We start from the raw sequence: 18,517 nt of genomic DNA on the forward strand, positions 1-18,517 counted from the left end.
AAATTGGCAACACTAATATATACCATGAAAAGTACAGCGCTCTTCAAAATGTATAATGAAGGAAGGGATGAGTGGAGAGGGGAAGTAAAGGGTGAAGGAAGATGACAAGGGAGGGATCCATGGGAGTGGGGGGGGGGGGGTCATGTAATAGCAAGGCAATTAGGAGCAGAATTAGGAAAGATGTGTTTATATGGGGGGAGAGGTGCATGCCTATTATCTATATAAGTATACATAAATATATCCTGCTTAACTATAGCCTTCTTGGGGGAAGTGGGAAAGAAGGGGAGATTGTAAAGGTGGGGGGGGGAGAAAAGAGGGAGAGAGAATAAAAGATGTGTGCAGCAGGGAACCTACAAGGAACTAAGATGGACACTCATGAATATAATTTCTTCTAATTTTACATACTTTCTTGAACAGATTATTATGTATTTTGAATCTTCCCCAATGTTCTGCAGGACACATGACAATGTTCTATTTTATTTTGTTGTTTTCATGTTGTTTTGTTTTTAAATGAAATTAAGTGGGTACTCCTTGGATTACTGGAATCATGGATGCATTAATTACACAACTAAATGCTATTTGGAATAGTGAAATACTTATGTACAGGCTCATCTGTCATTTATCTCAATTGATGTACTTGATGCACAGGAAAAAAAAAATAGACTATGTGGATGAGAAAAGTCTCTGAATAATTAAACAGTTTTGTAGATTTGTCCCCAAATTAAAAAATCAAATTGTTTGTTATACACTTACATTTACTTCATAGGCACGTAAAAATTAAAATTCTATGTTGTATATGAAAAGTACAAAATTAATCTTGGTACTATATAACAATGCTTACTAGATTAAAATAGTGAAATAGCTTATTTATACCAAATTAGGAGTGGAACAATATTCTTACCCCTCTCAGCTTTCAGTTAAGAACAAAATCACCTCACCTTGTTTGCTCACACAAATATATCTTTATCCATAGCCAACACTCTACTAGAATAGCTTAAAACAAAATAGGAATTTATTTACAAACGATAGCAAAGCTGTCAAAAGAACAAGGAACAATATGTAACAAATTCAAGAATTATTTTATAAACAAAACAAACAATATATACATGATGGAACATAAAGTAACATAAACCAAAAGGACAAACTTTACCTAGACCATACCTAAACAATTGCAAGAGGTGGAAAGCATGTTTTTTGAGAACTTTTAAGAACCCCTATGGTAGTAAAAAAATAAAACACAAAAACTGTCTTTACATTTTACTTAGCTGACCTTCTGTCTACATAAGGAATGTAACATATTGGAAACTTTGCAAAATTTAAGAAATGGAAGAGATGTGTTAACCCTTTGATGGACATCTTATTGAACTTTTATCATCCAAACAAGGTAAAGAGATTCAAACTTTGCAAGCTATGTTTCAACTCCAACTTCTTCATTCAGATGTTTTGTAATTCTTTCCCTTCTATGTCCCATACAATGAAATGTCTAGACTAGTGATCCTAATTTTCTGCCAATGCTCTAATGTTGATTTTCCTTTCAAAAATAGTGGTGGGAGGAGGGATAACAACTATTACACATACCAAAAGGATAAAGAGTTTACAGTCTCAAGAAATGGCTAGATCAATTAACTGTCTTATTAAAATTAGTTAGCTAACTCCTGGATTGCTATGGTTTTTATATTTGATTCACAACTTCAAATAAATTAACAATTATGGTATTTTGTTTCACTTAACTGTCTTGAATGGTAGTTTCAATTATTAAGTAGGTTTTTTTCCTTGAAGAATTTTCTCCATAATCAGACAGTGCACCAGATAAGCAAGGCTAATTACTATTTTATATTCAGAAATATTTATTTAATAAACTAGTTTCTGAATCTTAATAATTGTCACCTTATTCTTATCTTATCAGAGTTCCTAGTTGGACTCTTGCTAACTAACTTCAAACTTGACAATGACCAATCAGCTCTCAATTAGACTAGACACTTAAAAGACTGAAAAACACCGTAGGATATTTTCTGCCATGGACATAATGAAGACTCATGAAATTAAACACTGATTCAATGTGTTGTGAGTTTATAGCAAAAAAAAAAAAAAAAAAAAAATTAAACACTCTCAAAAACAAGCTTTATGGACATTGTGGCATTACTCTATACGATATTTTTCTTTTTATCTCTTCCTCTCAATGGCTAATGAGATTAAAAAAAAAAAACCCACCCACAAATAAATTTCAAGGACATACTCATCAAAGATCTCACCAATTACCTCAAATTTTATAAAATATTGCTTGCAAAATCACAGAACTAAAGGATTCCCAATATTTGCATTTGTGTCAAAAATTCAAAGCAATGACATTTTGCATTCCAGTACTACACAAAATGAGTTAAGAAATGGGGAAATGAAAATAATCCACTGTATTTTGTTTATTAGGTTTACAAAAACTGTACATTTTTTCTTAAGAAAAAGCATTAACTTAGTACTGGTATCAAATAGACTAAACATTCATTAACAGGAAAATATTCTGATTTTTATTTTTGCACGTTATTCTCAAGTACACAATTACAATAATGTCACACTTCCCTATATGATTTTCTTTTTATGTATTTTACTTTTTTACAAAGTGTACAGAGGGAGGGACATACAATATTTAATAGGATATTTCTACAGAACAATAACTTATATTATGTCCTTGTAAAAATGCTGTACCTCTTTAAAACATTTAACTGAAACATCCATTTTATAGCATTTGCTAAGCAAATTGTTTTAAGAATTAAAACTATCCTGTAACTAATGTCAGTACATAACAATAACTACAATTTCATTTTCTCTTTATACAGACGAATACATTTTACAAAATCCACTTGACCAAACCCTTAATTACCTTTTAAAGGTTTCAATATTGTGCTTTAAAAAAAAAAAATGTGTATGATTCCAGACTATGTAAGAGAAATACAAAGTGTGTAAAGTGTTGTGTTCTTTATCTTTCAGTTTATTTAAAAAAATATAGTTAAAATGGCTACTTTCATACTAATTTCATTTTACAGCATGTTCTTTCAGTTCTTTTACACTGTTTAAAAGAAAATCAAAATTAATTAACAGGGGAGACTTCAAAAGAAAAGATTGTGATGAAAACATAAACATTTAGTTTTCAAGGACAACACTAGACATCAATGGATTGCACAACCATATGTGACCAATGAAATATAGAATGTGGGACAGTGTTTTATGGAGGACATTAAAGTACAGAAAACATAGCTTTGATCACCATCAGTCCAACTTCATAACAGCCTGAAGCATTTAACTTACAACTAAATAAATCTAATACCCTGGGGATATGTCAAATACTTTGAAAAATGTAGTATTCTACACAATTCTGAATCAAAATACTGGGGCTAAAAGGAAAGATGAAAGATGAAAATCTGAAAGCAAAGGTAAGACAGAGCAGCGTGACAGTAACAGGCAGCACTGGTATCATCAGACTTAACATGTAGCAGGCAAGGCAATGGGAAGAGATATTTGAAACTTCCAAGAAAATGCCACAAACAAAAGGGAACTGAATTAAGTGGCAGTAGCCATTTCTGGGTACTTATATGTACTTCCCTCCCCCACCTCAAAATTCATATTAATTTCAATAAAATTAGGTTAAGAATGTCTGGAATCTACTATCTATTATATCCTTGCTTGTTTAGATTGATTTAGCATGACTTAAAAAATTCAATTGCAATGAAAGACCAAACAATTAAAGACTTACTAACCAATACAAGGTCTTAGCTCATTTTTTTTTTCAGTATACTTAATAAAGTTGTAATCTTCAATTCAGTGCTGACAAAGGTGTTGAACCAGTTACATTTTCACCCATTGCAATTGTTTAAGGTATAGTAACTTGAACTTGCTACGTTTATATAGTAATCAGTACCCATTATCTATTACAGAGATCTGTAGCTCCTTCATACTCTTCATACTCTCAGCTTGGTGAGATAGATACATAGTGTTCTCTCAAGCTGCTTATATCACAGAACTGAATTTAGTCGTGTATGGATAATAATTACTTTTCTGGAATAACATGAGGCTGAAATATCATGAAAAACATTCTATTTAGATATGTATCATTTCTATTTCTCAATTATTAAAGATATTTACTGAAAATACCTTTTATTCTTTTAAAAATACTACTGTACGTATTTTCTTTCTACTTCTTTACCTGAGATCTCTTCTCTAAATAGCATGTTTTACAAAATTGTCTATCATATACATCCCTGGATTTTTCATGAATTATTGTAAATTAAGTACTTTTTTAGTTTGAAATTTTTAACTCAGCCATTGTCTTAGGATGTGTGTATAAATGTGTAAAATAAATAATACACACACATATATGTATACTAAAATTTGGGGTACACTTACATACAAAGTTGCAAACTATTCTATGAGCCATAGGAATGATCTCTCTCAAATTCCAAAATTCATAGTATTGTTTCATTTGTAGTACACAATCATTCCAAGACAAAAAAAAAGCACAGATGGAATAGCAGACACAATAGTTAAGAGCAAAAATCTTCAGTATGTCTTTTTAAAAGTTTGTTGTGCTGCAAAAGATGTAAATACTCCAAAAAAGCCCCAAACAATTTTTTTCTGCTAAAAATGAAAATTTAAAAACAACCACAGCTTTTTCATTTAGTAATGTTACAGACTTAAAAGCTTAAATGTAAAGTTCTGTTGTCACGTGATCTTAAGATATTAAACAAGACAATTAAATGAGTTCTGTATTATGACAGCTAGATCTGACAATAAAATCTCCCATATATATTTATATATGTATATATATATATATTAGATGTGTCTATGACAATTTCATCATGAGAAAATGCAAATTACCTTTAAAATTTGTGACACAAATGAGTCAACATGAACACTTTGCGAGTTACCAATCTTAGATTACCTTTAGTTAAATGGTATTTAGGTGAGTACCAACAAGGTAAGCAAGGTAAATATTTAAATAAATATAAAAACTACTAGGATTGAAAGATTCAGTATAGAGGCAGGGATTACTTTATTAAATGCAACTTTATTGTTGCCATCTTTTCCTCATTTATTAAACAAACTGAATAGAATCCAGAACACGCTATTGAACAAAATGTAAAAAACAAAAACAAAAACAGAAAAAAAAAAAAAAAAAAACAACTAGAAGCAATAATCCTATTTGTATACAGCATAAATCAATGCACAGTATTTTTTTTGTAATCACAACTGATTGGCTTTAAAATGAATTGACTGTCTCAAGGCCAATATTCTTTACAATTCCACTCCACAGAAGTCAGTGAAATAATTTTTATGGCAGTCCGACATCTTTATGATGTCGCATGATGTGCTGGTTCTTTTCTGAGGGTCTTCGAAACCCTTTCTTGCAGTACTCACACCGATGGGGATAGTCTTTTGTATGAATGGAAATAACATGCCGCTTAAAGCCCGAGGCATCTGTAGTGCTATACTCACAGTACTCACACTGGTAAACTTTCCTGCCGCTATGCGTCTTCATGTGTTTTTTGAGCTCATTTTGCTGCCTGAACCCCTTTCTACATCTCTTACACCTAAACGGAAGATCCTTTGTGTGAACAGAGAGAATGTGGCGACTTAGAACAAATGGATCTGCAATCTTAAAGTCGCAATGTCTACATTGGTGCATTTTTTTACCCTTGTGGGCAGCCACGTGTTTCTTGAGTTCTGAAGGCCGATGGAAGCCTTTATCACACATGTCACACTTGTGGGGGTAGTCCTTTGTGTGAACTGAAATTATGTGTCGTTTCAAATCACTTGAGTTCGAGCTCTTGTGGTCACAATGCAAACACTGATGTGTTTTGCTTTCTTGGTGGATAAGGGCATGCTGCTGCACCTCTTTGGTATCCGAGAAAGTCAGAAGACAAATCTCACACTTGAATGGCATCTCTTTACTATGTTTAGTCTTTACATGAGTTTTCAAGTTAGAAGAGTCAGCAGACCTATATTCGCAGTACTGGCACTGGTATGGCTTCTCACCAGTATGAATACGCATGTGTTTCTTGAGCTCTGATGGGTGACGGAAACCTTTGCCACATTCCACACAAATATGGGGAAAATTCTTGCTATGGACAGCCAGAAGATGGCGGTTCAATAATCCTTGTTCAGCTGTCTCATAATCACAAAACTTACACTTGTGCATTTTGTTGGCTCCCTTTTCCTTATGCACCATTTTGTGAGTAAACAAAGCTCCAGCATGAGAGAAATGTTTCCCACATTCATCGCATTCAATTGCCTTTTCGGTTTTGTTGGTCAACTTGTGGCTCTCTAGATGGTTGTGTAAACTAATTTTTTTATTAGTAGTGTAATCACAGTCTGTGCATCGATATTTTTTCTTGGTAAGGTGCTCTGGATGGTTTTTCATATGCCTCTTCAAGAATCCTCTAGATTTAAACTTCTTCCCACAAATCATGCAAGGATAGACAGTCAATGGATGACCATCAGGGCCAATAATTATTGCTGAAGAGGAAGAAAAAAAAAGATTATAAACATTAAAACAAAGATTTCTTTAAGAGCATTTAAATGATATGTTCTACTTATTATTAGACAAGTATAAATTACATTTTTTCTATAATTCAACACTCAAGACATCCTCATCAGAAAAGTTATGTCCATGACCACAGACATAGCTTTTTCTTCCACTGAGTATTACTATATATTGTATTACTACACATTACTTCACTAAATACTGCCCTACTAACTCCCATAGGTAAATGTCATCAGCTCAAAACAGCAAATGAAGCTATCTCTATCTTGAACTTTATAGTATCAGATCAAATCAAGGGAAAGAAAAAATAATATATAACATTTCCATATTTCTGTCTGATCTTTCCAAAACTGTCATTTAAATTGGACTTAACATACAACTGAAATAGATTTTTTTAAAAACCAAGAATTAAGAGACCTTAAAATATTTCTGCAAAGAAATTACAGTGAATGTCACTACCATGCCTAGACAACATGGCTCCTTGTTTCTTTTAAACAGGCTACATTATACCGTTGGCCCAGAAAGTAAAGGAAATGCACCCGCCTCCCCCCTTCTTTACAGAACTGAGGGGACCACGGGTTGGTACATTCATTAACTGTCAGGGACGGTAAGCTGGACTATACTGTTTTCACCCCCTTAAAAAAAAATAAATCTCTGTTGTAAGAGATGGCTTGCCAGATATGTGACAAGGGAAGGATATATTCAGGTATAAACATGATATACACACAAAAGATATCAATAAGTTTCCAAAAAGCAATGGCACCATGGTAGTGAGTAGGGGAGGAGGGAACCTTTCCATCTGAATTGGAATCAGTCAAGCTAAATCTTCTCTCCCCTCCACATCTCTGAAGTTATCTTGCATTTTCAGATCTCACACACATATCCAACTTAAACAGCACAGCGTGCCCTTAGTAGATAGCCCCGGCCTAACCCCCCGACCTCCTGGCCCCCTCACCTGTTTGGTACTGCCTGGAATCAGGCCTTCTCCTCTTCTTTGGTTTTTGTTTTGCCAGTCTGCCAAGTCCAGCAGACTCATCTATGTGCAAGAGGGCACTTGCAGTGCCATTCCGGTTTTCAATTCCATCAGTATTATTACCTAACAATGCGCATTAAAAACAAAATTATACAGTATTATCACTTTGAAGACTATGCGTATCATGGATTCTTTATTAATTACAATATTACAAAAACAGCCATGATCCTCATGAATAACAAAAATTCCCCATCCTAAAAAATGAGCTTTAGAATTTTTTTGGGTGGGGTGATGGGGGTCTAGGAAACTCCTAGTTGTCAATTTAAAAAAACACATTACAGCATTTTGCCCCATGGAATCCCTTGTTGTCTCCCAAAATTGTAAAGCCACAGGGCAGATATTATCAAGATGGAAATTTTCAGCTTGGAAGTCTGTGTACTTCTTGCAGTACTTCCTTCTACGTAATATAGACATGAAGGAAATTCCTGTTAAAAATAGAGACAAAAAGTAGACTTTATAATCTTCCTCTATCCTTGCTGAAATTAAATAACCTTTATAGGCACTGGTATTTTAGCTTTCTGGGTTTTACACCACAAAGAGGATTCTTTGAATGTGCACAGATGTTTACAGAAAAAGCACCAGCTTTTCTTGTTCTCAAGACCTGAAGAGTTTGCATGTGACTTACCATATGCTGCTGCCCAAGCTATTGGCATAAAAGTTTTTATTTCAGTGTCATCAATTTGTTGTTCATGTGCCACTGCTGCATCTTCCTCACCAACAATCACTTCCATATAAACTTCATCAGCAATTTCTGCAACATCTAAAAAAATGAAGACATAAGTATTAAAACTTTCCATAAATAGATCTCTAGATATTTGTAGCAAGATAAGTAAACTATGGGACAGTCATAAATCCTAGAATGAAAATCTGCACAGGTTCTATTCCTCAATCACCTCCAACAACTCGTTCTGTGCTCTAAGGGAAGTCATTTTGCTTCTCTAGACCTCAGTTTTCTTATCTGTAAAATCAAGGAACTGGACTTGATAATCATAAGATCTCTATTAATATTGTATGTTTTTCCTCCTCTAACATTGTATAAGGTGAAATCTGAGATAACATTTTTTCAATTTAATAGTTATATTACATCAATAAAGAAAAAAATGAACCTCAAATTATAATCACCACCTAGTCTCTCCCACCTCCCCCCCCAGGTTTGTCATTCCTATAAAAGTTTAGGCACACAAAGTAAAGTTTCATAGAGCATCTTTATTTTCTAGCTTTTGGAAATCACATATATTTTTCTAAAATTAACACTACCATTATTGTTACCATTATAAAAATAACTACTATTATTGTTAAATATCAACTGAATAAGATAGTCCTAAAAATTATATAAAATTTTCTCCCACAAAAAGGCCACCTACTTACTTAAATCTTCATCTTCTTGCTGAGAGTCATTTACAGTCATATAAACCATCTTTTCCCTTGGAACACGAATACTGCTACTCTGATCAAGTAGTCCAACTCCATGATCATTCTCAGGTTCACTCTCTACAATATCCACTGTACCACCTAATGGGAATGATTAAAGAACAATTTATTTTCAAATTTCATGCTCTGTTCAAAGCATTATCTTTTAACTGTATAAATATGTATACAAATATTGGATTCAACATATATTTTAACACATTTAACATGTTTTGGACTCAAACCTGCCATCTAGGGAAAGGGGTGGAGAGAAGGAGGGAAAAACTTGGAACAGAAAGTTTTGCAAGGGTCAATGTTGAAAAATTACCCATACATATGTTTTGTAAATAAAAAGGTTTAATTAAAAAAAAAAAAAAAACCAAAGCATTATCTTCACAGCAACAATATGTCATTAAAAAACATAAAAAGGGACAAGATTTAAGAAATTGGATTAAGGTATGTAACATATAGTAAATATTTCATCTTACCTAAATCATCTTCTCCAGGATCGGCCTTAAAAATATAAACTTTGATGACTTCAGGGCAGGTGCCATCTACTTTACATGGGTCAATTTCAGATTCAGCATCCATGGTGATTTCAGAAGAGACATCATGTTCTATCTTCCCAGCATCATCCACTACAAAGTAAAATTGTAAAATAGGGCAAGTAAAACTAGGTTTCAATGAGGCTTCTAATAACAGAACCATAAATGGAAAATATGTGGTTTTCTAGAAAACTAAAAATGGGGGTGGAGGAGGAGAGGAGGGAAATATGTAGCCTTCCTGAAACACATTGATAAATGTAACTTTAAAACTATGTTTAGGGGCAGCTAGGTGGTGCAGTGGATAGAGCACCAGCCTTGAAGTCAGAAGGAACTGAGTTCAAATCTGTTCTCAGATACTTAACACTTCCTAGCTGTGCAATCCTGGGCAAGTCACTTAATCCCAAACGCCTCAGCAAAAAGGAAAGAAAAAAAAATCCAGCAACTATGTTTACAGTTAAATTTAACTCTAAAACTACATACCCCACAACCTATTCATCTCTATAGTAATGAATGTAGTAATGAAATTAGGAAAAACAAAAATATTTCCTAAGTCATGACTACCTGGTAAAGCTTACTTCTGACAATTATTAATAGGTTCCAAATAAACCCTTTGGAAAGTTAGATTGTTTACAATGTTTACAAATTACACTTGTTTACAATGTTACATGTTTAACTGTTTAACAGTTAAAATTCAAATTAGTCAAAAAAACACTGAAGCATTAAGATCACCATGTATCAAAACCCTTGAGAGTCCTAAGAAAAAACATGACACAAGCACATTTATTTAGGTAGTATTCTTGGTATTCTTAATTATGGTCTTAGTGTACAACATAAAACATGAAGGAAAAGTACTTTTATGCATCCCCAGTGTATAGAGGTGACCATCAATCTCAAAAGTGAATCACAATCTGGAAAGACTTCAAGTATGAATTACAGATTGAGTCTATACTCCGAAGAACACTAGCAAAATTTATAAATGCTATTCACCAGATTGGTCACCAGGTAACAATTCTTTCTTCTGGTTATAAGAATTCATAAGGAGCATAAACTTTTACTCATGGTCTCTGCTGTTGGAGATGAATCTACACCAATGAAATCAATGGCTCTTTAGAACCATTTAAGGAAATATATCACTTATGATTATATAATTAGTTACATATGCCAGAGGGAAAATTTATTCAATTTTTAAAAAATTAATCACCTTAAAGGAAGAGTTAACAAAAAAGCTAAATACCATTTGCTTATTTCAATTGATTTAGGATCTTCCCAGTACAAATCCATTCCTACTTTGGGTCTTATGATTATGTTAAAGATTATCTTATCTAAATTCCCTATGGTCTTTTAATATTTTGTAGGTATCAATATAACTACTGAGAACAACTTGATTGATTTTGCCACTAAATTAAGCCATCTTTTTCCAGGCACATGTGTCACAAATGTTTTCTACATCATTTTTGCAAAGGAAGTCTCTGTTAGTGACAAGATGTAGTCTATTTATAAGTACCAGGCACTTTTCCACTGCTCTTTGGATCATTTGTAAATTTTGATTCTTTGGAAAGAATAGAGTTGTTTTTAGCAGCAGAAGAGGAATATAGTGCCCAAAACATAAGATTTTGTGCCAAGCAGCAGCATAAAATCATTGGAAGCATCAGGCAACTTCCCAAAGGCAATTCAACCTGTTATCCTATCTATCTACATGCAGGTTATGATGAATACAATGACAGATTAACTCAAAGGATACTTAACCAACTTCATATATAATCTGAGTAATACCAATTCTTGGGCCATATCTCTTCTTAAAAGTTGAAAAGCCATATAGTATTCTGCAGCTTGACTGATAAGCACAATGTCATGTTAACAAAAATATCTAGAAGTAGCTAGTAGATTCTCTTCAGCCTCTAGAAAGACATGAGTCTTCACCTCTAGTGAATGTCTCTCACCTCATGTCTCAGAGAGCTAAGACTGGATTTTGCACTAGAATTAAATGACTTACAATTAATATTAGTCTTTTTTTCCCTTTGTACTGTTATATATGGCCATGTATGCATGCGCGCATGCGCACGCACACACACACACATTCTCTCTCTCTCTCTCTACATGCACAATTGTGTTGTATAGTCAATGTAGCCACTAAAATTACATGCTGTCTGAGAAAGATCCCAGAACTCCATAAACACACTGGTTGAACAACTTATTTTGAGAAGTGGTATGAGCAATAAATTAGAAGCTAGGCAGAGATGCACAGAGAAGGGTCATTTTAGGAATGGGAAATGATATGAACAATGGCCCAGAGTGGGGAAAGCATTAGAAAGAAAAGACTTCCAAAATAGCTGAATTACCATGTCAGTAACTAGGGTCAGTAAACAGAAATTAAGAGGCAGATTACCAAAAAATATAATAATTACAAATTAATACAAAATATAAATACAAATTACAAATTGATAACAACTAGAATTATACACATACAGACACAAATGATTCATTTTCAAAAGAGATAAACCCTCAGGCAAAAAGTATTCAGGGGAGGGTGGATGACCTTAGTTCCCAACTCTGGAATCCTATGAACATAGGAAACAATACAAAGGCTATATCCAATCATCCAAAAAAGATGTTATGTGAAACTATGAAGCTGGGGTCTTCATAGATTTGACCTAAGTGTTTTTATTTAGTTGGGTTGTGGCTTCATTACTGAGTGTTAAGGGTCCAAATGGGGTAAGGGAGACCACTCAACACAGCACAGTGCTAGTGCTGGTTAATCTATAGCAGTAGACATTTTAAGTCCTTCATGTATATTTTGGCTTAGAAACATTTTGATAATGATATGGCTTAATTATAATTCATATCAAGTTTATAGTAGGCTCATTTTCCTACTGCTACTTTCCACTATTTTATGAGATAAAACTGTTTAAAATCTACCATCATCCTACTGATTTACTTATTCTATAGCATAATAGATTTAGAGTTGGGGCACTTTAAAACTGAGAAAAATGAGAGAGCTTGAATAACTTGTCCATTGTCACACACAGAATAGTACTGACCTCCAACCTAACTGCTTTGTAACTGGACTAGTACCTCAAACCAGTGTATCTCTCTAGTAAAGAGATCAAATTATTTAGCTGGCTGAGGCAGTTTCTGAATTCACCAGTCTTTCTCATGCCAACTATTTTATACAAATTGAGTTTCTGTTGAGGAATAGAGAAGATTGCAATTACTGTCTTTACTTCAATCCATTTCCCATTTTCCAGAATCAACAATCTTGCTTATAAGTATAGTCAAAATTATTATAATTGCATAATGTTTTTTCTTTCCTTCTAGTTTATTCCAACTTTTATCTTTTCTCTAATCAGCTGATGAACCATGTTAAACTGCCAGTTAATTCTAAAATGCTAAAATGACTATTATATGTCAGTAACTAGTCATTCCCTTTCTATTAAGATATAACCAATTTCATTATTTAAAGCATCTGAATAATCCAGGATTCACAAGTTTCTTCATCTAAAACCACATTCTCCAGCATAACTTTTGCTGTCAATTGAGCCCACCTTCATAGTGAAGTCATCAAGTAGCTGGAGATGAGGTGATTTGGCTTGAAAGATCCTGCCCATGTAATTCACACAATTTTTTTCCTCAAAGAAGAGACACCTTCCCCTTCCCCAGCAGATTCTAGTATATAAACTTTAATTATTATTATCATCTTCTTATACTTATTATGAATAAATCAATTCATTGGTGAGATAACCAAGTATCTTATGAATTAATATTTCTTGTTGCCTTTAAGCACAGGGTGAAAGTAATGCTACTACAAACTTCATCACCTATCCAGGAAAACTTGCAAAGTCCTTTCACTTAATTCCCACTTTCCTAGGTCTTCTGTATCTGTTTAAAGCAAAAACATCAAAATTGATATATTTCAGTTCCTTAATAGTTTATTAACCTGTTGGTTGCTAGACAAAGACAAAGATACCAACTCCTAAACTAATATATACAGAATCTAAAAACGTCATACCTTTATAGGAAGTAACACTTGGGTTCAAAAGGAAGTTAAGAATCCTACACAATGAATTAAAATTGAGGAGAGAATCTATTACAATTAGTCTATGCCAAGGCATGAAGATGGAAGAAGGCATGCTGAATTTTGGAAAACAGCAAGTGAGCCAATATGGCTAGAACACTGTATTTAAAATAAATATGCATTAATAAGATTAGAAAGATAAGACATATTGTAAAGGGCTTAAAAAATCAAATACATGCTAGGCCATGTCAAGATAGTAAAAATGGCAATACTACAAAAATTATTACAAGTTAATGCTATATTAATCAAATTACTAAAGGGATATTTGCTGAACTCAATAAAATAAACTCATTTGAAAAAGAAAATCTGTAATATCAAGGGAAACAATGAAAAGAGGTAGGAAATGAAACCAGGAATGGTACTTCTAGGCCTCAAACTATATTATGAAGCACAAGTCATCAAAAAATTTTGTATTGATTAAAAAAATAAACTGATCAAAAGAATAAATTAGACAAAGAAAAATCAAATAGTGGAACTCAATGTTTGATAAAGTGGAAAATATTAGGAAAGAATAATCTACTTGATTTAAAAACAAACAAACCCAAAAAACTCCTAAGGTAGCTGGAGGTAGTCTGGCAGAAATTGGATTTAGACCAATACCTTAAACCACATTATATAAAACACTCTAAATGGTCATATGACTTTCATATTTAAAATTATAACACAAAAAGAAAAGAAACAGATCATCAGCCTTTACATCTATGGATTGGATATATATTTTCTAACAAACAAGAGGTAGAATTAATTATAAGAGACAACTTTATATGAAATACATGCATGTACCCATGCAGGTATGTACGTCCCACACATACCTACCTATACACAGTGCCATTCCTCAAAGTGGTTAAAGGATATATGCCACTTGCAAAAAAAGGATTGTAAACTACTAACCACCATATAAAAGAATAGTTGAAATCACTAATAATGTAAATTATTAAGAAATTAAATCCAAAAAATCCAAAGTTTTACTTTATACCCTGCAAACTGGCAAAGATGGAAATTCTGATCAGTGTTGGAACTTGTATTAGGCAAATAAATAGAGCCTGGAAAAACAATTAGGAATTTATTGAAGATTTAATATCCCAAAGACATTCTACTAGATAATCCCCTCTACATCATCATCAATTCATTCATTCATGACTGACTTTTGGGTATATGTTTGAACCCACCTAAATGCACATTAAGCCTTTCTATTTTGTCCACAAAAATCAAGCAAAACTGCTAAATGCTTTCCTAAAACTGAAAGATTAACTTTATAATGTGGTCAATCTGTCAAAAAAGGAAACCAAATGAGACTGATCTACATGAAATCATGAAGCTCTTTTTGATTACTACTTCCTTTTCTAGTTTGATAATGTTCAAATTTTTGTCAGGAACCAGAGTTATTTCTATCAGCTTATCTTTTATAGAATCATTTGGGGAGGGAAGGAGAAAAAATGGAGATAACGTTTATCCTCTCCAACCTGTAGTTCCATAATTAAAAATTGTACAATGGTGTCTCAACAATCACAGCAAGTTCTCTCAGGTTACTATTCTTAAGAGTTCTCAGGTGTAAGCCCTAAGCCATCTGCTATCCCTATTCGTGAATTCTTACTTCAAAATAGCTTTACAAAAAAAACAAAAACAAACAAAAAAAAACCCCATTGAAAACAATTATCCCAGAACTTTCACAGCTTATTTGTAGATGCACACATTTACCTTCAGTTAAAAATCATTTCCAAATCAGAGGCTTACCTGTATAGCAAAGCACCTCCCCTTTCAGCAGACAACTACTTGAGAGCATGATCTGAGAATATGTGGTAAAATACTTTTGTTTCTGCCAATATTACTTTACTGATTAAACCAAGGTTGTATCCAGAAAGTCAAATGTTATAGAGGGAATGTCACAGGAAAGAAAAATCTCAAAATACTGCTTATGTTTAAATTCTCTTAAAACACAAACATTCGCAGAAAATCATGATATAATTGAGTATTGTCTCTTGCTTTTAGGATCAGAGTTCAAATATTGGTACTGATGATTATTACCATTATGGCTTTATACAAGTCAGTTTCCCCTAAACATCTGTTTTTCATTAATAAGGTAAAGGAATGAAGAGCATATGGATATATCATGGGAGCATTTGAGGTTTCTTGTGGGACTACAGCTATGATTCTATGGGAAAACTGTTGTATAGTATCTTCTCTGAAGAAGTATATTTTTCTAATTGTGATTAGAGAGAATTCACATCTGGTAGCTTAGCTTCACAAAACAGACATTCAAAAATACTTGTAAATTCATATGTCATTAACAAAAATAATGAAATGTTTATGGCTTGATGCTAACTAGGAGACTAAGGCAGACATTACTCTATTAATAATATAGAAACAACATTTTAATGATGCTACAAAGACAAAGGGGACAAAAAGTGACAACCCATTCAAGTTCATTGTCTTTAAATATAAAGATTCCTGTCTATACATACTATTACATGAACAAACTTTGCCTGTCTATATTAAGATCTTAAGTCTGAAAAAAAAAAGGGGGGGAGGGACAAAAATTATAAAATGTATTCTGTGTTCTAAGGCATAAGAAATGTATTAGAAAGATTTCCATCAAAAACCATTATAACCAAAAGATTTAGGCTAATCAAAATTTTTAACACTTCAATTTTCTGTATGTCTCATTTATATAGAACATCTCCGTCCTACTTTCAGGAAAATGAGGCAGTTATAGTCTCTTCTTATTCTAAAAAATCTAAATTAACAATATCTGAAATTCTGAAGATACTTTCCCCCTTCTTAAATAAGCAAACACATTTACTGGGAGCTAAACAGATTTAAAAAACAAGTCTAGTTGTCTTGAAGGGAATCTCTTACCTAAATGGTACCTAATAGTCCTTCCAAATCTATTTCAGGCTATGAAACTATTCACCTGACTATGATCATCCTAAAAGATAAAATAATATAGACCCATTAAACACAAAAATTGACAGAGAAACAAGACTCAAGTGTCTGGAGCTTGAGAATTAAAGATTAATCAGAGTTGAACATAAAGGAGTTCTGAAATTAAAAGGGGGATAAATGGGATTTGACTTACTATGATTTTCTAGGTAACCTATAAATAAAGTTATTATGTTACTATAATCCCTAGGATTCCTTTCTTTCTTATAACATTGACAATAGAGTGAGATTTGTCACAAGCCTCCTTCAGTACTATTCCTAATTCTTTCTAATTAACTTTTGTCAAATGTTTTAGAAAATGCCCCAGTCTGTTTTATGGTAACAGTAAAAGAGTAAACAGATATCCTTTGACAAAAGTGGCATTCTAATAAAAAGTGTTTTCTACATATAGCTGCTCCCCACTTCAAATAAATCAAATTTATAAAAATTTGACTGTGCAAAACAAACTATGTTTTTTTTTATAGAAAAGATTCATAATAGTATTTCCTTCAATAAGTACCTTTCATCTAACACCTAAAAATTCTATTTACATACATTTCTGTAAATATTATATTTGACTACAATTCTCTCTCTAGATACATAGCTAACATTTATACAACGTTCAAGATGTACAAAGCTCTTTAAATATTTTATCTCATTTGTTCCTTACAAAAACCCTATTTAGTAGACATTATTATTATCACCTCCCATTTTACATATGAAGAAACTGGTTTAAGAAGAGATTTATCATTTGCCAAGGGTCATATAGCTAGCAAAATATCTGATTTGGGATTAAAACTCAGGTCTTCTTAGCTCTAAACCAGTGCTCTATCCAATTTACCAAGACTTGCTTATATAGTTCTTGAATAACAATTTTGGGAGAAAAAAGCAATGTAGGAGTTTGGCAGATATTAAGATTTAGAACACAGAATCTGATCCCCACGTAATTAAGATGCTCCGTTATAAACGTTAGTCCTAAATAGAAAAGATTACATAATAAGTTAGAAAGCAAAAGAAGTACATTTTACTGTCATGGCTATGGGAGAACTTGTAACTTAACAAAGGATCATAAAGGTGAAAATGAGGCAATTTTGATTAAATAAAACTTAAAAAGCTTTTTTGCACTAACAAAAGTAATATAATTAGAAGAGGTTGAGTAGAGGAAAATCTTTGCATAAGATATCTGTAAAAAGTCATATAAAGGGATGAGGAGAAATACAGAGAACTGATACAAATATGAAAGATGAAGTGTCATTCTCCAATAAAGGTGGCAGTGATTATGGTTTCAAATGAAGAAATGCTAATCATCAACAATCACATGAAGATTCCAAATTACAAATAATAGTAACACAAAAAAACAAAGTCTTACTTCATACCCGTCAAAATGGACAAAACAATAAAGCCCATGAATAACAGATGCTGAAGGGGTTAGATGTGAACTGGTCCAACCATTGTGGAAAACAACTTGAGAATTACTTGAGGAAAGTCACTAAACAATTAACTTTTGGCCTGCTGAATACCATAACATATATATCACAAAGAGGTCAATATTACATATAACAAAATATGCAGAGATATACTCTTTGTGATAACAAAAATATTGGAACAAAAAATGAGACTAATCATTTGGGGGATGGCTAAAAAAGTACCATATAAATATTTAGTAATATTAAGAGGAATTTTAAAAAAAGAAAGACTTGAAATGATATAGATTGAATTGACCAGGACAAAGAATATTAAACAATATTATTATAATGCAAATCATAATATTTAAAAAAGCTTCACTTAAGTGAATTGCAATAATCAAGGCCCAGAAAACAATAAAATGGATGTCTAAGCAATCGGAAAATTTTAGAATTACTCAATTTGAAAAATGTCATCAGAAGTAACCATTAAATGACTACAATAGTTTTGCCTATGTCCAGAGTATAAGCTACACATGCAGAGAAGAAACAGGTTAACAACTTTCTCCTATGAACTACTATCCATTAGTAAACCATAAAAGAATA

At 32.7% G+C, this 18,517-nt stretch overlaps 1 protein-coding gene across 3 annotated transcripts in view; it reads right to left on the reverse strand.

Moving 5' to 3' along the window:
• Nucleotides 1-994: 994 nt before the first annotated feature.
• The window catches only part of ZFX (zinc finger protein X-linked), a 62,676-nt gene continuing 45,153 nt past the window's right edge, over nt 995-18,517 (reverse strand). For all 3 annotated transcript variants that reach the window (XM_051985087.1, XM_051985088.1, XM_051985090.1), the window contains 5 exons: nt 9,461-9,610; nt 8,934-9,077; nt 8,191-8,325; nt 7,488-7,628; nt 995-6,504 (listed from right to left, as the gene is read on the reverse strand). In XM_051985087.1, the coding sequence (XP_051841047.1) occupies nt 5,321-6,504; nt 7,488-7,628; nt 8,191-8,325; nt 8,934-9,077; nt 9,461-9,610 (1,754 nt within the window). In that variant the 3' untranslated portion in view covers nt 995-5,320. The remainder of the gene's footprint in view (nt 6,505-7,487; nt 7,629-8,190; nt 8,326-8,933; nt 9,078-9,460; nt 9,611-18,517) is intronic.

Source organism: Antechinus flavipes, chromosome 3, assembly GCF_016432865.1.
Source record: "Antechinus flavipes isolate AdamAnt ecotype Samford, QLD, Australia chromosome 3, AdamAnt_v2, whole genome shotgun sequence".
Taxonomy (NCBI): Eukaryota; Metazoa; Chordata; class Mammalia; order Dasyuromorphia; family Dasyuridae; genus Antechinus; species Antechinus flavipes.